At 37.8% G+C, this 25,477-nt stretch overlaps 1 protein-coding gene across 9 annotated transcripts in view; it reads left to right on the top strand.

Moving 5' to 3' along the window:
* Positions 1-25,477, top strand: part of NRXN3 (neurexin 3) — a 1,573,300-nt gene that overhangs the window by 586,979 nt on the left and 960,844 nt on the right. For all 9 annotated transcript variants that reach the window (XM_042943952.1, XM_042943953.1, XM_042943951.1 and 6 more), the window contains one exon: positions 14,840-15,043. In XM_042943952.1, the coding sequence (XP_042799886.1) occupies positions 14,840-15,043 (204 nt within the window). The remainder of the gene's footprint in view (positions 1-14,839; positions 15,044-25,477) is intronic.

A 25,477-nucleotide genomic window follows, 5' to 3' on the forward strand; every position in this document is an offset into this window, starting at 1 on the left:
TAGAATTGCAATTAATAAATGTAGAAGAAAAGAGGGTAAGAGAGAATCACCACTAGGCAAACAAACACCATTAATAAATGTTGCAAATAAGGTTTACTGATAGATACTAAAATTAGTGGGTGAAAAATTTAGGGACTTAACCAAGTAATCAAGAAAACATCACCAGTAACAAGCCATGTCAATATCATGAACTTAATACCATGCATTGGGAACGACACAAGGGATTCAAAGGAGATTCTTTCTCAAAATGCATAACCTCACTCTAATCATGAGAAAACATTGAACAAAACCAGATTGGGAATATTTGGTAAAATATCTGGCCAGTACACTTCAAAAGGACATGAAAGACTAGAAAAAATTGAGAAACTGCTATAGACTGGAGAAAACTAAGGAAAAATAGAAACTAATGGGATCCTGGAACAGAAAAAAAGGGCATTATTGGAAAAAGTCATAAGATTTGACTAATATCTAAAGTTTATTTAAAATGATTACCCATGTTAATGTCTGCTATTCACAATCGTACTATGGTTATGTAACATGTTAGCATTAGGGGAAGTAGGGCGAGAAGCGTTAAGAGAATGCTCGGTTTAATTTTTGCAAGTGGGCAAGTAGATAAATCTGAAGCTAGGTAAGATTGAAATAAAACGTTTCAAACAACAAACCAAACAAAATGACACAAAAAATGAACAGGAGATATATTTGCCATTAGATTTTTTTTTCAATGTCCAGAGAGAAACAAACATAAACTAAAATGAAATGCACACAAAAACTGTCTTGTAGACACTGCCTGTGATGTATGTACATAGCAGATACAGTGGAACCACAGAGAAGGAGTGGTCACTTTGACTTGGAAAGGGAGTGCAGGTATCCAGGATAGGTTTCATAGAGAAGGTGATGCTCAAGGTATTTTGTTCATCCACCATCTTTTTAATTTTTTCCCAAGCACCTACTATTTGCCAGGCACTCTTCTAGAAAAGAGCTACATAGTAGTAAACAAAAAGGAAAAAAGGTACCTGCTTTCATGGACTTACGTTCTAGAAGGAGGAATGAGATGAACATATGAATGAAAAAAATCAGATATTGTAAGTGCTGTGATGAAAAATAAATGAGCTAATGTGATAGAATAGGCTTGGGGAGAAGGGCAGTTAGATAAGGTGATTGGGGAATACCTTTCTGATAAGATGATAGTTAAGCTATTTGGGCCTGGGCCTGGATGAGACAGAGCCAGCCATGCAAAAAGATCAGGGAGCAGGTAGTTCTGTGCTAAAGAACAGATTGGCTGAATCCCCCAATGTAAGAACAAATGGGTGTGTTTGTATTTAAGGAAATAAAGGGAGGCCAGTATGCTGGGCTGTACTGGACAAGGGAAGAATAGTAGATGAGCTGTAGAAGTAGGGTGACCAGGTTGGCTTTAAGTCCAGACTGCATACTTTTGAGTAAAAGGTGATGCTATTAACAATCACATCAGGACAACAGAAGCAAAATGGAACTGTTTGGGCCAAACCTAGACCTATGATTACCGTATAGAGAAGAAACAAATTATGTAAGACTTAGAGTCAGGCAAGGAGGTATAAATGTATTCTGAATGCATTAAGGAGGCATGAGAGCATACAGCAGGGGAAGGGAGTGATCTCTATGGCTGCCATTTGGAGGATAGACTATTGAGAGCAACAAATGAAAGTATCAGGAATTGTTAGAAGTCTAGCTAGAACACAGAGGGTGGGGGCTTGAGCTAAGGGAGCAGACACGGAAAAAGAAAGGACTTCCACATTCACGAAGTTTTGAAGGAGAAGTCAAAGAGCCTTGCTTACTGTTAGTAAGCATGCCAGATTTTGCCAGGTGGACAGGGAGTATAGAAGCTTCCATACAAAGATAGCAGCAAGAGCAAAATCCCAGGGACAGGGTATATTCTAAGAGTGAAGGGCAAAAGTGAGGGGGGCACAGTGGGGTCTGGTAAGTAGGCTGGAGATGTGACCTGGGGCCAGATCATCTAAAATTCGGAGTATCAGGGCTAAATCAGTGCTAGTATGTACTGTGGTGCCATTGAAAGCATTTGACTTGAAAGTGACATGATTTGCTTTGTGTCTAGAAAAATGATACTAGCTCAAGTATAAGAGGAAATAAAAAGATAAGGGGAAAATAAAACCTCCTGAAAACAGATACTCGCTGCTAGTTAGAAAAATAAACAAGAATCTAGAAACATTTTGAGAGTGGTACAATAAAGTGAGGGGTCTTGAATTGTTTAGAAACTGTCCACCCATTTATCAGACAAACCCTCGATTGTCTACCGGTTTACAGTATAATTAAGTGTTGACTCAGGGACTACTGAACAGCATTGTTGAGTCATAAAGAAGCTCTAAGAGGAAAACTTTAGGGACAAATTAATGTTATGTACCATGTACCTTCCTTCTTCTGCTCCAGTGCTATTCTTGGCCCACTCATTTCTAAGTTTTAGCAATATCTCTCAGACTGGTGTGCCTCACATGCAAGTTTGGCAAGCTAAGCATGGTGACAGAGCCAGATAACTTGTTCCCTGTAGACTTATAAACCCATCAGCTGTGGGCTGGTAATATAATTTACAGTATGCCTTGCCAGCCCTATAAAACAACTTTCTGTTTGCAGAGGAATGGGGCCCTGACAAGAAGTGTTTATAGCTTAATTTTAGTCGTGTTCTCTATTGTTGCTGCAGTAGCAGCCTGTGTATGATGCATCCTAGTTATCTGCCAGACAGCTACAACATTTTTTTTCTTCTCTTTGGCCAGCTGAGTACAACTTCGGGCTTTGCTTAATATCTACCCCTGTATCCTATTACCTTAGGTGGGGGTACCCCTAGCATGCACCTCCATCTTTTGGGACAAAGGAAATGAGACATTCCTTCTGTACGATACTCCACAACCATGAGTTACACCTTGATGAAATTTTCTGATACCTTACTGTTCTAGGTAAAGTTCTTATAAAATGATACTGACAGAGGGCTTGAGGTAGGAAAATCTGAGATATGCAACGTCTGTATATGCAGCCAAATGATGATTATCTTCCTGCTCACTATTTGTTTCTCCTTGTATATTACAATAGCTGTTTGCCATTTATATCATCAGAGGCTAACAAGGTTACTTGTATTCAGCCATTACCCCAGATGACTATAGCTAAAAGTAAAGTTCCACAAAGTAGGAACATCTGTTTTGTCCCTCTTTAGATCGCAAGTCTAGAAAAGTACATGAAAACGTAATAGGTACTCAAAAAAATGTGTTGAATAAATAAGCCAGATATTGATATGGCAAATCTTCCCTAATGATTTATAAATGAATACTATAAATGATGTAGTTTCCCAAGAAGACTGTGTTTTACTGTGAGTTGGCCAGGGGGTTGATGAGCTAATAGCCTGAGACATTACATAGGATCTAACATTCATCTTAATAATACCTTTGAGTTGAAAAATTATATGGAATTCAATTGCAGGAGTAGTTTATTAACCTGGTCAACTCTAGATCCTACCGTACAAAATGTAGAGTTGTGAAATTTCCCACTATTCTCTTTTTGTTAATAGTCACTTTCACTAGAAGAGATATCTTTTCATTCACGTCTTATGTGCATTGAATTTACTGTCTGGCGTTGTCATATTTCTTTTGTAGTCCCATTCTGTAGCTAACTCTGCTTGAGTAATGTTGGAAATAGCTTATATATCTCACACACACGTATATACGTATATATAACATTTACGTATATATCACACACATACACATATATAACATATATATCACATACACATATATATGTATATCATATACATACATATAACATGTATATGTATCAAGAACATTCTGAACTGGTGCCTCAATAGATCTTTAAGTATTCTATATGTATGGATCTATTGACGTATCTGTTTCAGAACATTGCTGATTTTGTACAGCCTGATTTTGGAAGCACGATCCCAAGTAGAAAAAAAAGGAAGGTTTTTAATATCAATATAAGCAAAAAATATCAAGGCTTTAAATATTACCTCAGTTTCCTCGGTTATGAAATAAAAGGTTTGAATGCAGGTAATTTTTAAGTTTTTAACTAAATTTTTGTTCAATTCAGAGAGAGTAATGTCACAGCTTCTATGTTTGTTTTTTTTTTTTTTTTTTTTTTCCTGGTATACTAACAGACTGTACTGTAATCAGTCCATTGTACTTATGGAAATTTCTTCATTGGTTTGACTTTTCTAGAAAATTTAATTTATATTTCTAGACAATTTGATTTTGGTTCATGTTGAAATAATGTCTCAGTCTCTCTTTGGAAGAAACTATATATAAAACTGAGGTTTGTTGAACCAGTACATTGCAGAACAGTTAACAGGGTGAAAGTGTATTCTCCTTTGCTCTCCTAGAGAAATTGTTTCTCTGGTTTTGCCTTGGACAATACTGAAACAGTCATATTCCAGTGAGCACAACTGTGTGCAGAACAGTTCTCTGAGCCTTCAGCCCAGCCATTTGGGAATCAGACCACCAACAAGTACAGGCATGCAGTCGGTCATTAATTATGTTACTCTATCAGCTCAGTGCTATTGTGTAACAATATTCTAGAATAAAACAAATCCATTATACAAATTCATTCACTCCAGATCCATATCTGCAGTTAATCATCCTTGTTTGATGGTTCAGAGATAAAACCTTATTTAAATTTTAGTAGCCAGATATCAATAACAGAGAGCAAATGTATTCTCTGGAGTACTGACAAAAATATATGACAGAGAGGCAGCAAGCTTTGGGCAAAAATGAAAGTCTCCAGAATAGTGTTGTCTGTCTTTCAGAATGAATAGTGTAGTTGGACCAGAATATCAGGGTCCATCACTGAACATAACCTGCCCCTGACGACTATGAGCCATGCTTACCATCAAAAATATTAACAGAAACTCTAACTCTGGGGTTCTGGAGTGTAATCTCTACCACAGGTAGAGAAAGTCTATGAAAGTAGAACCATTGTGTATGGAATTTGAGAACAGAAGAAAGCAGAATGTATACTTTATTTTTCTATTTAATCAAAGTAGACTTCATAATGAAGATGAATACTAACAAAATGGTGTAATTAACGCTTCATAATTACATTCCATTTTACAGTTTCAGACCTCTTTCAAACATATTTTCTTATATCATTTAAAAATATTATTCAGCATTTACATAAGGCAGGCCCAGCAAATGTGTGGCTTTCCCAAGATTGCACGCCCATAAGAGGTGGAACTGGAGAGAGACATGGGTCTCCTGACACCTAGGCTCTTTCTACTAACCAGTGCTACCTCTGGTACGGGAGTATGCTCGCATGAAAGCAGTGGGCCATCTCTAGACATCAGGGAAATTAAAATGCACACGTGTGCACTACACGCTAACAGATAACATTCACTAAGCACTGTTGAATATGAGATATTTGGGTATTTTCACATTCATGTTTCAGGTTTCACCATTGTGATGGATTCCTTTTCTTTGCAGCTTTTTCCCCACTCAGCTTGAACCATGGAAGGTTGTCCTATGGATTGCATTATAATAGGCCCCTTTGCCTTCTGTATTCTGGTTGAGTTTGCCCAGTGGGAAGCACACAAGGAGGATGAGAAGGAAGGATGACAGTGAAGTCTGAATTTTTAATTTTCTGTCTCCCTCCCTGTGGAATGACTACCAATTGGCCTTGTGAGGCACTGCTAACTCTCTGTCTTCCTCACAGTTCTGATAACTGACCTTTCCCTTGCCCCATTAGGCCAAAGGTAGTGATAGAGGTCTTCTCTTAATAGCACTGAATACTGCATTACCCCTTGGAAGGTTCATTATGCCCTACCTGTGCCTATTAACCTTTGTAAGTATTTACTTTTATTAAACCTTCATAATATGGCATGGTTGGAGTGGGCTGTGTCTTTCCTATTAGTATCCTGACTGACTCAGTGTTGTTAAGACACATTATGGATGGGGAAACTGAGGCCCAGAATGTTTCACAGTTAAATAACATACAGATCTAGGATTCCATCCCAGTCTTCTAAATCCAAGCTTACACACTCACAGCGACAGCCCGTGGACCAATGATTCCGAGTAGGGAGGCTGACCCATATGTGTAATTACAGCTTTACACAATAGAGCTTTCTTGAATGGACTCAGAAAAGGAACAATTCTCAGAAACATGCCACTGTCCTTTATAAATATGTTTTGAAATTTCATAACATGTTTTGCAAGATAGAGTAATGGTAATAGTGTCTGGAAGAAAATTGGATAAGATTGCATCTGGTCTCCCCCTACACCATTCTGTCTTCCTGCACTGTCAGAATTAGCCTATGGAGCAAATCTGACCATGTCACGTCATGTCTAAAACTCCTCTGTATTGACTAAGATCCAAAGTCCCTAACTGTAATTACTTGGTCTTTTATATTGGTACCTCTCTGTATTCCTTTAGTGTTAACTTTACCAATTCCAATCTTTATTCTTGAGCTCATATGGACCCACTAGACTGGTTCTCACCTGAGGTGGTTTATTTTTGTATTTTGTATTTTTTTTAACTTTTTTTTTTATCCTCCGACAGGCATTTGGCAATGTCTGGAGACATTTTTAGTTGTCATGACTAAAGGGAATGCTATTGGCACCTAGTGTGTGGACGGTAGGGCTACTGCTAAACATCTTACAATGCACAAGGCAGCTCCCACAACAAAGAGTTATCTGGTTCAAAGTGTCAGTATTGTCACAATTGAGAAATTCTGTTCTACTTTAGGACTTTGAACTCCCCCTGACTGTTTACAAGATGCTGTGATATGTGATTTTATTCCATGCCCTTGTCAACTTTGCCCCTAGTACATATGCTGTTCTACCAACTGGAATGCCTTCCCACTTTTTTATTGTTCACTCTCATTCTTTTTTTTTTTTTAATTTTTTAGTTTATTAATTTTGAGAGAGAGGAAGGAGGGAGAGTATGCATAGGAGGGAAGGGGCAGAGAGAAGGAGAGACAGAATCCCAAGCAGGCTCCATGCTGCCAGCACAGAGCCTAATGCGGGGCTTGAACTCATGAACCTTGAGATCATGACCTGGGCCGAGATCAAGAGTCAGAAGCTTAGGGGCACCTGGGTGGCTCATTCGGTTGAGCATCCAACTTGAGCTCAAGTCATGATCTAGCAGTCGTGAGTTCGAGCCCCATGTCCGGCCCTGTGCTGACAGCTTGGAGCCTGGACCCTGCTTCAGATTCTGTGCCCTCCTCTGCCCCTCTCCCACTCATGCTCTGTCTCTCTCACTCTCGAAAATGAATAAATGTGAAAAAAAATTTAAACAAACAAACAAAAAAGATGCTTAACCAACTGAGCCACCTAGGTGCTCCTGTTCACTCTAACTCTTGAAGCAAGTTATACCCCTCCTCCTTAACAACTCTAGGCAAACACAAAGACATCTGAGCTGAGTTCCTGCAGCACTTTGTTCATTTTTTAGTATAACAATTTACCTGTTTGTGTCTATAATTCCATTTTACTGTAATCTCATTAAAGACAGCAGCTCTGTTACTCCCATCCCCCAGTTCAGCACAGTGTCTGGCATATATTAGAGACTAATCATTGAATGAATGAGCAAATATTATTGCAAGCAGTGGCTATATTTCTCCTGGTTAATTGTGTTGTTTAATTTTTATAAATTAAGTTAATTTTTAATTCAGTATGAAAAACTATATAAGAGAAAGCTGCATGACTTCTTTGATTGAATGAACATTTTCTTAAAAATTATGTACCTTATAAACCAGGATTTCTGTATCCCGTTACCCTTCCTTCCTATCTTCCCTCCTTATTAATACCAAAAAATATGCACATGTACATACATACCTGCTTTTTATTTTATTTTATTTTATTTATTATTATTTTTTTAATATATGAAATTTATTGTCAAATTGGTTTCCATACAACACCCAGTGCTCATCCCAAAAGGCATACCTGCTTTTCTTAAAGTGAGAAATGTCCATCAAAATTTTTGTCATAGCTTTAGAGTGCTCTAGCTGTTTGGAGAAGAGAAGCCAGAATGACTGTATGTAATGTCAGCATTATGTTGAGAATGAAAAGTTAGTTCTTTTCAGCCTTGTCCACAAGAGGGAGGACATTGCCCTACATCAATTTTGTTGATTCCCCAGAACTGTTGGCTACTGTTGGGTCTGCTTGGAGCTAGAGATTTATGTTGTTCCTGCTGTTGCAAAATACAGAATTAGAACCTGGCAGGCATTCCTGTATAAATTTGCACACTGTTTAAGATCAGCCCAGTTTGGGTGGAGAGGAAGCAATCTGTGTATTTGGGAAGTTTTGTCAGAATAAAACACACTTAAGGAGTGTGTAAGGCCAATAGCTGCATGAATGAGCAGGAGGGTGTCTTGAAGGTACAAAAAGAGAAGAGGATGAGGGGGGTGATTATTTAATGGTACTTTGCTTACAAGGTTGGCCAGAAGAATATCAGTGGGAGAATGGTAGGGAAAAGTTGCCTGCCAGAAGCACCCTCTTTCAAGTTAAACAAAAAAGAGTATACCATTTAAATAATCATTAGCCTCAAGTAAAACTCAGTTTCCTAAATCTCAAAAAGTAGGAGAAAGATAAATGATTTGGAAACAAAGCCAAGAGGAATGGCCAAACAGGATGAGCCTGCCAACCCTGCCTGTGCTCCTCAGGTATAGTATTACTTAATTGATAAAAATATTGAAAGTTATCCCTAATATTTTTATAGAGGGAAAAGAAAAAGATTGAGTAGATGTTCTTATCTGGTCCCACCTGAGTGAAGAGTAGTAGAAATGGCAGTGGGAGGGAAATATCTGTAACAGACCCAGACAGTGGGACTGAGAATAAAAAGATAAGTCACCAGGGCTAAACAGATAAGAAGTCCTAATGCTTCCCCTCTACTGCCTTGGGATACACTCTTTAACCAGATGGGGTGACTTCTGCTCCAGGAACTTAAGGTTCAGAAATGAGAACATAGCCTTGGCAGCTAAATGAAGATTATGTACAGTCTTGATTGAGCTCTTTATCACTCCCCTCATTTTGTTCCCGTATTTTACCATCTCTCAAGCTACAGAAAATAACTCCATAGAACTAAAAATATGAAGCCATTCAACTGTAGATGACTCTGGGAATCAAGTCCCTGAAACTATGTCTGAACAATTAGAAACTCTGGACAGAGCCACCTGAGTATGAGCCGGAAAGTCAAGGACATGACAATGCAAGTATAAAACAGCAGAAGAAATAAAGTAAAATAAAACAAAGGAAGCTATATACATTAGAAAAGTCTAGGAATTTGGTCTAGAAGAAAATAAAGGACCAAAGAATTTCCCATGAGCTGTATTCTGTAGCTCATTTGGACTGTAGAATAACTTTAGAAATTTTAGTGGCTCAAGAATTTAAAGGAAAAATTTTAAAACAAATTAACTGAGTGAAAGGAAGAGGGAGATTACAGATGGAAGGGAGAAAAATGTGAGAACCAGAACAGTGCAGTCACATGACTAATTTGACAGAAGGGACAACTTCCAAGTACTAGTCCCTGGCTGTACATGAGGCAAAATCTTACACTCTCTGAACTGTGAAAGAAGTCTCCAATTCACACACATCAACAGAGAAAGGATTAAAATTAACTGACTACAGAGACATAAGTATAGTATTTGACCAATAAGTGGCTTATATTGGCCAGAGATAATACCTGCCAACAATAGGAAGGCACACTAAAAGATAAAAAGGGGGAAAAACATCTGAGCAGGGAAATCAGAGCTGTCACACCGCCATGAAAATATAAATCACGAAATTCACTCAGCCAGGTCATTAAACAAAGAAACAAATGGACAACAAGAACTAGCCCTGGTGGTGGTGGTGGGTGGGAGAGCGGAGAGCAGGACCTAACCTTGCTATAATCCATCATCTAAAATGTCCAGTTTTCATCAAGAAGTTGTGAGACATGCACAGCGGTGGGAAAATGTGACTGATACACAGGAATATATGTTGGCAATGGAAACTATCTTTGAGGGGCTCCAGATGTTGGACTTAGCAGACAGCCTCCATGGAAGTTATTATGTTAAATATGTTAAAAGGATTAAGAAAACTATGCTTAAAGGCTTAGAGGATTAAAGAAAAGTAAGATGCTAATGATTCATCAATTATAATGATGTATTAGTATTATCATTACAATTATCGTTAGTGTATGTATATGTGTATATATATATATATAAATTTTCAACTTCTAAATTTCCATTTAGAGATTTTGCATACATACTATATAAATTTGGAGTTGAGAAGTGCAGTAACTCTAAGAAAATTCCCTAGAGAGGCTCAACAATAGATTTGAGTCAGCAGAAGAATCCGCAAAGTTGAAGATAGATTAATAGAAATTATAAATCTGAATAGAAGAAAAAAATGAAGATCAATGAACAGAATGTCAGGAAAATGTGGGGGACTTTTAAATGTCTCAACATATGTAAGATGGGAGCACAGGGACGAAAGGAGGGAAAAAGGGACAGAAACAAAATATTCAAAGTATTAATGACTGAAAATTTCCCAAATTTGATGAAAAACAGTCTCCACAGCAGAGAAGCTGAATGTACTCTAAGTAGGATAAATTCAAAGAGTTTACATCCAGGCCCATTGTATAAAACCATTGAACACCAAAGACAAAGAAATCTTGGAAACAGCAAGAGAAAAATAAATGACTCCTTGTGTATAAGAGCACTGCAGTGAGATTAACAGCTGATGTGTCTTGAGAAACAGTGGAGGCAAGAGACATGACAGCATTCAATGTACTGAAAGAAACAGAAGTGTCAGCCAGGATTTCCATATCCAACAGAGCGGTCATTCAAAAGTTAAGGCAAAATAAAGGCATTCCCAGGTAAACTCGGAGAGTTCACTGCTAGTATACCTGCCTTATGAGAACTACTAACTGCTTTAATTCTTCATGCTGGAAGGAAGTGACAGCAGACAGTAATTTGAATCTACATGAAAAAAAAAGAGCTCCAGTAAAGGTAATTATGTAGGTAATGATAAAAGACAGCATAATTACCCATTTCTTTTTCTTTTTTCTCTTAACTGATTTAAAACACAATTGCAAAAAACAATATCTATAAAATTGTACTGTTGGGCCTATAATGTATGGAATTGTGATATATTTGACAATAAACCGCAAATGAATGAAGCTATATTGGAGAAAAGGAAATGACAGCAGATGGTAACTTGAGTCTGCAAGAAGAAATGAAGAGGGATAGAAATGGTAAATAATAAGCTTAATTAAAAAAACTCTATAAATATATTTGAGCTCTCCTTTCTTCTATTCGCTTTTTAAGAAGGCATGTTTTTAAAAAGCAATCATGATAATAGAATATTTTTGAGGTTCTAACACATATAGACATAATGTGAATAACAACAACACAATGAGGAGGAAGGGAAGAGTGTTGTGGAAGAGTAGAGTTTCTATATCTCACTGGAATTAAGCTGAGTATAGATATGAAGCATATTTTGATAAGATGTATATTGTAAGACCTGGAGCAACCACTAAGAAAGTAGCTCAAAAATACAGTTAATCGTTAAAGGAATGAGTGTGCTAGGATATATTAATTTAAGATGAAAGGGGATAGTAAAGGAGCAAAGAGGCACAAGATAGGGAAACTGTGTAAGTACCATTATGTAGGCATCCCATCATGTGACCTCTTAAAACTCATTAGACCAACTTGTTTCAGACTGAATAATTTCCTTATTCAGGCCTATTTTCTTGCCTCAAATAATTATTGTATTCATGGTGGGTGCTCCTTGTGTTTGAAATCTTTTAAGCAAATTAATAAGAATCCTGGAATGGATTTTTTTAGCTGATTCCTACACTAAATTTTCTGCTTCATCACCCTCCCCTTAAAAATATTGGGTCGAGGGGCACCTGGGTGGCTCAGTAGGTTGAGCGGCCGACTTCGGCTCGGGTCATGATCTTGCGGTCCGTGAGTTCGAGCCCCGCGTCGGGCTCTGTGCTAACAGCTCAGAGCCTGGAGCCTGTTTCAGATTCTGTGTCTCCCTCTCTCTGACCCTCCCCCGTTCATGCTCTGTCTCTCTCTGTCTCAAAAATAAATAAACGTTAAAAAATTAAAAAAAAAATAAATTAAAAAAAATATTATATATATTATCTATCGATAATAGAACACACAGAAACACACACCAAGGTACACATTGAGATACATACTTTATTTGGTACCATTAGCTGTTTAACTGCATACTTACCTGATGCTCCCTGATACTACCAATACTGACATAAACATGCATTCATTTCGACTATGTTCTGGCACTACATATATCCAGAGAGATAAAAGTGACCATTACTTTTGGATTGTATTTAAGTTGAATACATCAAAACAACCATTTTAGGGCTCACTGAATAATGTCTCTTAAAAAGGAGTGTACATATGTATGTAGGTGAGTATAGTAGAAGGTACATAGTAACAGTGATTAATAGTGTTCTTAATTACACAAACACACAAAGAATTGTGCATATTTATATGTAGCATATTTAGAAATGGATGTATTATCTATGTTTATATAATTTTATGTGTTCATAAATAATATACAGCTTTAAATAATGATGTGTGTATGACACAAACATATACACAAGAACACCACACTCTACCATGAGGCATTGTAGATGTGCTTTCAGTGCTTAGGAACATGGATGTGTTCATGGCAGAGCCCTCTGACAATTGGGCAGAATGGTTAAGGATATAGCTGTGAGAAACTGCCGGTGTTCGACTCACAGCTCTACCATTTGTTATCTGTGTTACCTGGTATCTATAAAATCTAATAATGATATTTTCTTCTTTGTGGTGTTCTTATAAGCATTAATTGTCTTAGTGCATGTAAAATTCTAACAAGCACCAGGCAAACGATGAGTTCTCAATACATTTTAGTTATCATTATTGATCTTTTCATTCTGCTCTTCCAGGAAATAAAATAGTTTCTTTCGCATCTGGACCATGTTATGTTTCCCATCTAAGAATGCATCTTCATCATATGTCTTTTATTGTGGCAGTGTCTGTAACTGTCAAACCTTTATTTGTAATCTTAGAGTTTTCAGATTGTAATGTACAGCCATTAGCATGTTGTGGGTATTACCCAGGTGGTGGTTGCTTCTCGGGAATAAGCAGGTGTATTTATATTGCTCGTGTAAATAGGGTGGTGGTATGATGGTGACATAGACTGTTTTGAGTACCTTCCATGTGGTTGGGCTGGTATCTTCCTGATCTGGTTTTTTTTATACATAAAGGCAGACAATTTTTGTCTCTTGTTCACTGTTAGGCCCACAACACTTAGAAGAGTGCCAGGTACACAGCATCAGAAATGAATGCATCATGGTACTTCTCAATCTAAAACCATTCACTTCCCATATCTTCCCAAGTCCATTGATTTTATTGTAATATCAAAGAACAGTTATATAACTACTTCTCAAAATATGCTTGATGCTTTTGTTAAATTTAATAGCTTGTTTTTATCTCAGAATTCCCCTTCTTTCTTTCCTCTATGTATACAGATGCTATTTTATCTGTGACGAATCTGATGCCATCACCTCTTTCATTACAAACCCCATTCATCTACCAAGAACATCTCAGACTCCACCTTATCTTCTCTACTCACCTGCATACCACAGTCTTTGTGTGGCATGAATGCCCTGAATGCCCCTGGATTTATAGATATTTCCTGGGTCGGTCATTTAACCATTTGTATATTCTAGTACAGTTACTTCCACATGCCATGTCTCCCGTCATAGCAGGGTTCTTATCTGTTTCACTTTTGAACCCTCCATAGTACATGTAGGTAGGTAGCAACTATTTGGCAACAGTAAATGTTTAATGAGGGCCCAGTGAGTGCTGGATACTGAGCCCAGTGACAGGTTGGCTTCATAGGAATGTGAGTGATCATTTCTGTGCTCTCTAAAAATATTTGCTAACTGAATGATTGAACAAATGCACATTTTGAGCAGCATGGTGTTGTAGAACAGGTCCTGGCTTTGGTATTGGACATACTGGCTTAAAATCCAGGCTGTCTGACTTTGAGATGTTAACATCTGCCTTCAAGACCCTTGGTTTTCTATTCAAAGTAGGAATGATAGATCCACGTTGTAGCATTAAGTGAGATGATAACATAATGGGGTGGAGTGGGAGGAAGGGGTTTCCTAATCAAAGTGCTTGGACTAGAGAAGCATCAGATTGGGTAGAGTTTCTTCCTCATAAGAGTGCTATTTGAATAAAATGACTGACTGACTTTCAGGGTGTCATTATTTTTGTTGTTGTTGTTCTAGCTCTAGTTCTGTAGATCCTCTTTGAATGGGTGAAGCAAACTCGTATAGTGCCTGGCCACTAGGGCTGTTACAGGACCAGACCTGGGCTGCTGCTCTTTCCTCCTAGAAGCTCTGGCAAATGTCTGTTTGCTGTGCTGGTTAAAAATTTCTGTTTTCCTCCTATTCTTCATGAAATACTTCCAGGAGTCTAAGTTTTGTTTAATGCATTTTTGTTTTGTCTACAGCACGTAGAATTAAATTATTACTATTTGTGGGGGCATTTATACATTTACAAAACATCTTCATATCCATTATTTCATTTGGCACACTTGCTAAGTCTGTGAACATGGTAGGGCAGTGACCAGTGCCACTGTATGCCTTTTAAAGGCAAATAATGAAATAGAACCTCAGAGTTTAAGTGGTCTGCCCAAGGTCACATAGGTTAAAAGTGGCAGCACTGGAGGTCTATCCAACACAGGTCACCTGACTGCAAATTTGGTGTCCTCTCCTCCCTACTCTACTTACCCTGGAAGCAAAGAGAAACTCTGATATCCTTTATCCTGACATTCTCCTCCATTCTTCTTTGCAGAGGCGTCCATCTTGAGCTATGATGGCAGCATGTACATGAAGATCATCATGCCCATGGTCATGCACACTGAGGCAGAGGATGTGTCCTTCCGCTTCATGTCCCAGCGAGCTTATGGGCTGCTGGTGGCTACTACCTCCAGGGACTCTGCGGACACCCTGCGTTTGGAGCTGGATGGGGGGCGTGTCAAGCTCATGGTTAACTTAGGTATCGTATGAAGTACCCTCTGCCACTTCGTTTGGGCTTGTCTACCCTTTCTTTTCTGATTTTCATTGGTTTGATTGAATTCTTTGTTTGTTTCTTAAAAGTTAGCTGCTCACCTCTTGTTTAATAGATCAAGGATAAAACCTAACAGCAACAAACACCTTCTCCTTGTTTCTGCATGAGGTTTTGATGTCAATTTCTGGTTTCTGACAGTGGTGGTTTTTTTTTTTTTTTTTACTAGATTATTTATTTTTTTAAGTTTCCTTTCTTGGTTTTTTGGAACCGTTTAGCTTTGTGTAAAACACGCTACTTTGGTCCATCTTTTGATCAATCACATTGCCATTAAGTCCAACTCCTTGGTCACCACTCAAAACAGTCAAAGCTGAAGGCAGAGATAGGATAGCAAATGGAGGCAAAATGGAGGTTGGGTTTGAGAGAACTAAGCTTTGTGAGTAGGATGAGAGCTGCATTGTTTCTTTATCTACAATGACTATTCAAATGGGGAATTCTGGTGGCACTGGTATCTCTTCATACTTTAGCCTAGTGGGGAGGACAAGTCAGATTTTTTTCTGATGTCCCATTAAAGAAATAATCCTATAAGTTTATAGAGTCTCTGACATGTAGAAGGAGAATGTGGCTCCTGATATGTATCCTCTTCTTCCTTCCTGACATTCTTACCCATTATCTAGCAGCCCCTTTTATAAAGATTGTCCTGTCACACTGTTATTCTCCAATTTATCTGCCCTCCTCATGTAATACATATCAATTTTTCCTTAGTATTTAAAAATTATGACAGTTTTAAATTTGCAGCTTTATTGTTCTTCCACTGCAATTACATGTAACATATACTTTGGGAACTCCCCTCCTGATGGCCTCACATTCTCTCCTGCTACTGACCTTCTTGACTGGATTCTAATTGATCTTCTATGGAGAATGGGGACCTCTTGATTTCTGGAAGGAAAGAAACCAACCTCATTTCTACTCAGTAGAAAGTCAGTGCCCTATGTCAGCAGGATGAGTAGTATGGCTGAGTTCAAGCTTCCTAAGCTATGGATTTATTTGGGTATATAGTATATGTTTGGATACAGAGCTCCTTCTTAAAGATTCCAGTGGAATGGGTTGTCAGAGGCACGGAGAAGACATGATGAACAAATATACCAGACACAAGACCATATAAAACCTTAGATGGCCTAGTGGGAAGGTGGGATTTGGAATCCATACCAGTCTTACCTGCTGTCAGGTCAACTGGTTGTACTTGGAAAATGCCTACACTACAATCCTAAATATCTCTAGGACACAGAGGACTGTTTTGAGCAGTGGCTTTAGTTATGTCTCTTTTTTTCCTTCCAATTTGCAGCTTTTATAACACTATGCCCTTTTTCTTGTCCAACCTCATTTGATTTCTGTTGTTAGTGTGTCTCTTGGGTTTTTTTGTTGTTGTTGTCATTGTTGTTTGTTTGTGTATGTGTGTGTTTGGTTATTTTTTTTTTAATTTTTTTTTTTTTTTGCTGGATCTTTGTGTTCTTGAGTTTTTAATTCTCCCCACCATCAACCATGGTAAATCAAAAGATGGTATTCAACCCTTCAAAGGCCCAAAGCCTGCGGCCCGCATAGCAAACAGCCTTGAGAACAGAGTGTACTGAGCAGCCTGCAGGGGCTGGCAATACCCCTGTCCCTTTCACCTTCCCTTCCCTACACCATCGTCCTTACCCCCATCAAAGCAACAAAAGAGCGTGTATGACCTAAAACCAACAACCAGTAGCTGATTGTCTACTTCTCTGAAAAATAGCAGAAGACATTTTGAAAAAATAAAAAAAAACAAAAAAATGAACCTAATGACTTAAATAGCTTACAGAAAAACATGACGACAATTCTTAACTCTGCATGTTTCAGAGCAAGAGAGAACCATATATATAAGGATGATTAGCCCCATGGGGCCCTGTGGAAATGTATACTGTCTTTAAACAGAAAATATATTTTTCTTCTTAGACGTTGTTTTGTAAAGATGAGAAAGCCAATGGTGGTAGGTCTCACATCTTAGGAGGAGAGATGGGATGGAGGAAGATAAAAAGGGATGAGGAAGGAGTGGATAGATTCTCTTACACACACACACACGTGCACACACACACACACACACACACACACACACAATCAGAGGTCCCATGTGTATTCCTAGAAACCGTTATTTTTCTGTTTTAAACTCTGCCTCAACTATGAGAGAAGTGCTTCTCAAGGAGACTACTTGACTTCTAGCACACACTCAGTCTAGCTCCTCTGAGGTAGAGATATCTTAGGCAAAACAGAGTAGGAGAACCTTGTGCTTTTCAGAAGCAATAGTGACTTCTTTTTCCCCTGAAGAGTAGGATTCATCACAATGACTGGTTTGAATTTCTTTAACTTTCTTTCAAACCTAACTTGAAAAACCTCTCTGAAAGTCCCTGTGCTTATGTATACAAAACTGTTCACATCCATGCTTCATTTAAAGGTTCTTCTTCCCTTCCCTCCCCAAATATACTCCTTTATGAATGTTTTCTCTCCTTATTATGAATTTATTTTTCCCTTTTCATTGGAAGAGGGAAGAAAGCATCTCTAAGTAGGGTTTGCATTCACATTTATTCCACAAGAATTAAATTCAACCTGATCAATTTGTTCACCATTTCAATTGTGTCTCTTTTGTAGCATATGCTCAAATGATATTACAGTTTATTTCAAATTGGTCACACATATAAGCTCATAATATAAAGTCTAGTATGTATATATTTCTCTGATGTAATGTATCCATCTCCTAAATGTCAAGGAGACTAGGCTTCCCTGAGGGTCTTGATCTCTGAAGACAGCAGATGTGGTAATAGCTGGTGTTGAAAAAGGTCCTACAACACTGCACATTTTTAAAAGTTGAGAGATTGGCTACTGATCAATCATATTTTGATCTCTTACAATTAAAACATATAATAATTTCATTATCATAGTATATTTAAAGATTTAAAAACCTTATTTCAGTCGCCCAGTAACTTTATGAGATAAATCATGCAAATGTTTTTATGGTTACTTTTACAGATGTGAAACAAAGAAATGTTTGACTTTTCAAAGCTAACATAAAAAGTTGGCATTGGAGTTGAGCCTAGAACCTGACTTTCTAAAATGCTGGATCAACATGGGTTATCTGTTATCCCCACAGCTCAATACTGTGGATCAATGACGTGGTGGTCTTGATGACTGCTTTCATGATGGTTACCTTTTAAACACGCACAGAGGGAATCTTTTTTCCTTAGTGTCTGGTTTGAATTGAGCCATATGGCTGAAAAGTCAGTCAGTATTGACACCTCATTTGTGGCCCTTAGAATCCTCAGCAGAATGCCAGCAACGCTTCTTCAGTGGTGGAGGCTCATAGGGAGGCTCATGCAGTTTGGTTAATTGCATTCCAATTCTCCAGATGTTCTCTCTGGCAACAAAGACTTATTGACTGCCATTTACTCTGTGCATTGTTGAAGACACATTCACCTCTTCTGTGCTCTCAACCCAAATCTCATCAATCTAGAAAATAATTTCTCTTCATTTACTAAAATAAAATAGAAAAACCTAAATTAAACATAATGAACAGCACAGACATACACAGACATGCATATACCCCTCAGATACCTTGCCAAGGCTAAGGCAGAGGTAGAACTTTGGCTGCTACTGAAGAGAGATCTAAAGGATGTTGCTTTCCCAACCCAGTTCCCATGATTCACTTTTCATTAAAAAATACACCCTCACCATCAAGACCACCTTCTCAGAGCCTATGAGCAAGGCACTGGGGTACATATTTTTTTCCCCTTGAACTACTTATTCTTCAAGCAAAGAATCAAAATAACCCACCCCTTCTTGACTTAACCAGTTGTCTACCATCTTGAAAGCTCCAGTTCCTCACATTGGTTTAGAGACACCATTCAGTTCATGGAACCATTTGAGTGTAGCCAGCACCTCTCCCTAAACCAGGTCCTTGTCTAAGAATACCATCTTCAACAGCATAAGAATCCAAAGAAGAGAACCACTTCTTATTTATAGCTCTTAGGCCCACTCTTTCTCTTCCCTTCTCTCTTAAGCATGTGCATACACCTGTTTCTCCTGTCTCCTTAGTACATCAGGAAGGGACATCTCTCCAGCTTCGCCTGATGGTAGGTGCAACGGGTAGCGAAAGCCCCACCCCTTCCTCCCTACTTGCCCTCCTCCTTCCTAGTCCTCACCAGGGGCATGGCCTCCTCTGTTTGGTGATCGTACCGGTTGCTCCAGGGCTGTTTGCTCCCACTTTTCTGTTGCGGTTGACGACACATGACAAACCTAACCGCACGAAACCAAACCCAGATTTTTCTCAAGAGATGTTCTTCGGGGGAACAAATAAGCATCCTGCCTCCTTCCTCAGAATGAGTGGGTGTCATATATTTCTCCTCTCTGGATTGCACACAGTTTCATTCTGCCCTGTCCTTTGCCACTGGTTCCTTTTTCACTTGCTTTCTTAAAATCGTTTACTTTGGGAAATTCAAATGGTGGCATTATCCGTGAAGAGTCCTCCAAACTATTGGTTCAACTTTAGGCAGAGGAGCTCAGTTTCTAACTAATTTTCCCTGTAACTTTTTTTTTCCTTTTCTTGTTTTACTTCTACTTTTTAGTATCTAGCTTTAAACTAATTGATATTGGAATTCCCACATGATATATCAAATTTATCTTCAACTGGGCAACTTTGTAACAATTAATCAGACATTTTTTAACCATTCTACCTAATCCCCTACCAATAAACATTGACTCTACTCAAAACCTTTTGTGCTGGGTGTCCACGACTCTAAAGACATACTAATAAAAGGATAGATACTCTGATCTCTGGCATAGGATACCCTGTCTGGTTACCAGCACTGGAAAATTAGCCACCCTTTCTTCCCTTTCCTTCCCATTAAACAATAAAAAAAAAGAATTTTCTCTCCTCAAGATGCAGAATCATAGAATGAAATAGGTAAGATGTCAAAGGTGCCTGAGACCTCCTCCCCATATACCTGTCTCGCCTTCTCCTTGAATGCTATAGGCACGTGATTTAGTCTGAGCATTCAGGCAGGAAGACGGAGATGGGCTTCATGAGTGGGTTGGTCTGGGAGCCTTTGAAACAATAGCAGAGAAACCAGTCAATTGTATTACCATCATACAGCTCCTTTTACCCTACACCCAACCCCACCTCTCTAAAATCTGGGATGGGTGTTTGTGCGGTTAGCTGTTTGCAAGTGGCCATTTTATGACAGGAAATGACCAGGTGGTATTAACCCTTTCCTTATATCTAGGGATAACGGCAGCTCTGCCTACGCAAATTTTTAGAGCATCTGGGGCCCAAGCAAAGAAGAGGGTGGCGGGAGTTTGTTTTTAGAAAAAGAGAAAGGGTTAAATACTTCACTGAGAAACTTCATGAACAAATCTTTTAAAAAATTAATATGTCAGATTGGTAATATATCTTTGGAATACTAATACAAAAATTGTGTCAATGCTACTTTTAAAGACAAATTTTGAGAAAAATCATTATGGGGGCAATAGAATATAACCTGCATTTGGTGGGGAAATTTTTGCATCATTTTCCAAGTTGAGCAAAATTAATATTTCAAAGTTCAGGTTTGAAATACTTTATATAAATGAATAGGTTTTTGAAAAAAAAAAAGGAACAGCATATTCGGTGTCTATTGTGGATATATATGTATATCAGTATATATCTCTATACATATGTGTATATATATATGTGTGTGTGTGTATATATATATGTATCCAACTTTACTAAATAATATACTGTACATATACACCCACCCTTAAACTTGTACATACTATATATATATAAAATGGCCACATTTCTTGCGTGTGTCTGTCCCCGGAAGGGTGGACTGATTGTTTTTGGATGTCTGCAGCTGTTACCTTGAAGGATGCGATTTCATCTTTCATTTATTTTTCCCCATCTAGACTGTATCAGGATAAACTGTAACTCCAGTAAGTTTTCCCTCAAGTTTCATTTTGTTCTTAAAAAAGAAAAAAATTGGCTTTATTTTGTTTACTGTTTTATGAGCTGTTTTTTATTTGAATTATTTTATGTTCTGACTATGGAGTTGTGGGGGTGGGGGAGCTGGGGTTGACCAGATGAAGGGCTGGTGAGGGTAATGGGCTGAGTGTGGCTCAGGGCTTGGTTTCTGAACTGGGGCGGGTCCTCTCTTCTTTCCTTGCATTTGCTTTTTATGCAGAAAAGGAGGAAAGGGCACCTGTATAAGCAAACAACTTGAAAATGAAATAAATGGTAATTTGTTGTTTTGGGGAAATAATCCTCAAGGGTGGACCAAAAAAAAAAGAGCAACCAGAATGCACTTCTCCACTACCAAAAGCTTCAGAAAATAATGGCAAAGTTCATGACCCAGAAGGTGACTGCCAACTCTGACGTTTCTTTCCTGGCATTTATCACTGTAGGGATTTTTTTTTCTCAGAGGGTAGGCAAAGCATTGTTCTTGGTGATAATGTAACATTTTAACCAAAGACTCGAGACACAGTCTGGCTCTTCTGAATGAAAAATTGCAGCCTGTTATTTTTACTTTACCCCATTCAAATATTCTGGTTCTTGAAGAAGAGTGTTAATGAAGTGCGGGCTGAATATTACTTATGTGTTTCTTCTTCTGCCTCACAAAGGAACATTAACTGGAGTCATGAGGTAGGAGAATAGGAAGAGGAAGAGGAAGGATGGGCAGAAAGAATGTTTAGTTGATAAAATAAATGAAGAAATATATTTTGAGTCTTATAGTATATCAGTTAAGACAAATAACTAAGGTAATTAGGGTAATTAGCTATAATAAACAATCCCAACATTTTAATGGCTTGACAAAAGAAAGATTTATTTTCTTGTTCAGGCAGAATTCAATGCCAGTGACAGCTCTCTTCAAAGACATAATTCAGGCATCTAGGATTCTTTAATGACCTGGGTCTACCACTTTGGAGTTCTTCACTTCCAGCCATATCCATAGTGTAGAGAAAAAGAGCTTGGATGGTTATGCATTGTGTTTTTATTGCCTTGCCTGTAAATGATGTATACAGTATATCACTTCTGCCCATATGTTGTCAGATATGACTCCGTCCAAAATGCAAAAGGAAGTTGGGGAATATGGTTGTCCTGTTGACCCAGGAAGACAAAATTAGATTAGTTCAGCATCTAACACACATAATTCTCAGTATTATCTCTTAATTCTTTGCTTCTTTCCTTACTAGGGTCTTTCTGTAGGAAAAAAATAAAAAGGAAATAATTCAACTTTTATATTTACTTGTTTGTTCCATCACATTAGATATTTTATAGGTGCTACTAGTTTAACCCTCTTTCTTGGGAGATTATTTCATCAGGATTACAAAGTAATAAAGTCCAAATCCACTTTCTTTTTGTCTTTTTTTTGGGGGGGGGGAGGGGAGGGAAATGTTCCATGTAAATTAACAAAAGAAATATAAAAAAAATCGATATAAACAACCACTTCCTAAAGTAGAGTGTTTTATGCTTGTCTTGGCGTCACTTTCAGCTAATTTAAGCAGCGTCCTATTTTGCTGTGTTTAAACATTTCTAATTAGCCAGAAATTTCTCATGATATTTAGATCATTAAAGGCCTAATTGAAACATCCTTTTTTTCTAAAGACTGGTGTTTTCTCTTTCTTTTAAGCAGCTTTATTGAGATATAATTTCCATACCACAAAAATCATCCACTGTAAGCTTACAATTCAGTGATTTTTATTAAATTTATAGAGTTGTCTAGATACCAGCACAATCAAATTTTAGACCATTTCCATCACTTCCCCCAATTTCCCTCCTGTCCATTTGCAGTTACTCCCTGGTCTTACCTTTAGCCCCAGACAACTACCAGTTTGCTTTTATCTCTATAAATTTGCCTTTTCTGGGCTTTTCATATAAATGGAATCATATAATATGCAGTCATTTGTGTCTGGCTTCTTAAAAAAACATATATATGCATATATATAACAAAAAACAAAAAACATATATATGTACATACATACATATAACAAAAAACCATATATGCATATATGCATACATATACACATATATATGTGTGTATATATATATATATATATATATATATATATACACACATGAAAAGTTTTTTTCATTTGCTTAATATTTAGAAGGAAATAAGATGGAGCTGAGCATGAAGGTGGAAAAATCTCATTCAAGGTTGAATCTGGCATCTTCTGGCATAGATGCCTATTTGCAGAACAGAGAACTGAGGTAGTTATTTGATCATAATATCAGGATTTGCTTTTTGTGCTCTATCCAGACTTTATCTTGTAACTAATTCCACATATTCCATCTGATCAGCCATGAAAAGTCATCGGAAGACAAGTTCCAGAATTCTTTCTTCTAGGAAGACAGTACCTCTTCTCCAGGTCATATATGCTAGCAGGTTTTCTAAACCTGATAAAAGATTTTCTATTCAGAGCCACCAAAACCATCACTGAGAGGAAATATGTCAGCAAAGATGTGTTCCCTACTTTGATCACAGTATAGAAAGAGTATAACTAGTTTTAGTTCAATATTTAGATAAAGAGCCAAGATTGGATTTTGGAAATCAACTTTGAATTCTTAAGATAAAGCTTTAACATACCAAGGAAGTTAATTTTGGCTTGAACATGAGAGAATATATAGTGCCCACTAACGGAACAGTGGTTGAATAGAAACAAAGGAAAATAAAGCGTGAGTCCTTTAATCTAAGCTCTTTAGTGCTGAGGCATGTAGATGTGTACTGAGAGTAGTATAGAGTCACAAAGTAAGAGTGTTACATTTTCTTAAAGTTAATTTTAATTGTTGATTTGGAGTAAAACCTTGAATTGAAACTAAAGTGATATATTATGCAGAAGAATGCAAATAAATGTGAATCCTATTTAGTTCATGAATTTTATGTTATAAGAAAAACTAAGAGTCAAAGACATGTCATTTTTATTATGTATCTTCTCTTTTCCATCCCTGGCATTATTGGCACTTGGGTGGAAAAGTACGAGAAGGCTATGCAACTGAAACCGGTACAGGTAATCAGAACCCCTAAACTCCTCTCCCTGTGGACTAGATGTCAGAATTCATAGTTCACTCTATTATAGGATCTCAAGTTGTTTCCGTGATAGGCGTGCAGATCTTTCTTCTTAAGCAGTTTTTGGGATAAGGTTGATTTGTATCCTGAGTTTGAGAGAGAGGAATTTTCCTCTTTTCTCTCAGTCTTGTCTGCAGGTGTCATTTCAGTAGAAGTCAGAGGGTGTTATTGCTTACATTTCAAAGCAGAGTTTCCCCTTACCCCTTGAAGGGACATGCTGAATCAAACTTTGACCATGTTTGAACGTGAGGTCGTGAACTTTTGCAGTAATTCTTTTTTTTTAGAATGCCTGTCCCCTGGAAAGTCAGGTAAAATACAGAATGACATCATCTATGGGATTTTGTTTTTCTTCATCTGCTGCCAAACATTTGGGGAAATGGCTGTTTCCAGGGGTTGGTGTAACACCCTTTTTAATGGAGAAAAGAGCATGGAAAAGAAGGATGATCTAGTATAAGGAGAAACATTGGGCCAGGATAGAGGACAGTGATCTTGAGAGAAAAGCCTCTTCTTTTGGACTTTGTTGGCTGGTCCTTCTGTCAGTGACTTTGGCCCGCCTCCATGCTGAGGGTTTCCAAGAAGAAGAAACATTGTTTTTAAAACAGCTTCTCTACCTTCCTTCCTCTCTTTGTCTTTTCCAATTCCTTGTCTTTCCACCTGGTATCTGTGGATATACTTATCATTACTCATTCTAAATCTTGCTACCCCTGCTTTCCAAATCCTCCAAGAATACCACATCATAAATTCTTCTCTGGCTTCTATCACCAAACATATATTAGTGTATGAATCAAGGTCTTTGGCTGAAATTGGGACATTGTTGGATTTGGTTCAGTTGGCTGGATTATTCAAAAACATATAAGGAAATTCCAGCTTAGAACATACTTTAAAATTGCAAAAGATCAACAGAGTTGGCAGGCATCATGGTGATTGAACTGTTGGGTGGCCTGAAGCACTGCTAAAGAAAACAGGGATGCTTTCTGGGGAATTTCTGGAGGAAATCACTTGTTCCTGTGGTTTCAGTTCTTTGAGGCTGGCAGCACCCTAAGAACCATGCAGTTTCGAAACAGGTATGGACATCTTATTGGTCTCATGGATGTTTGCTCAAATCAAAGTATGGAAAAAGGTTTGTTGTTCTTTACCTTGTCTGATTCTGACTCTGCCGTACTATTTCCTAGCCCCTAATTTATTGTCTCCCTTTCAAGCCGTGCATAGCATAGCTTGAATAAACATAGTGGACTTATCTTAATTATGTATGAATTTAGCATGAGTGTATTTCATGAACACATATAAATGAATATCAATTTCATTCTTTTGG

This window comes from Panthera leo, chromosome B3 (genome assembly GCF_018350215.1).
Source record: "Panthera leo isolate Ple1 chromosome B3, P.leo_Ple1_pat1.1, whole genome shotgun sequence".
Classification (NCBI taxonomy): Eukaryota; Metazoa; Chordata; class Mammalia; order Carnivora; family Felidae; genus Panthera; species Panthera leo.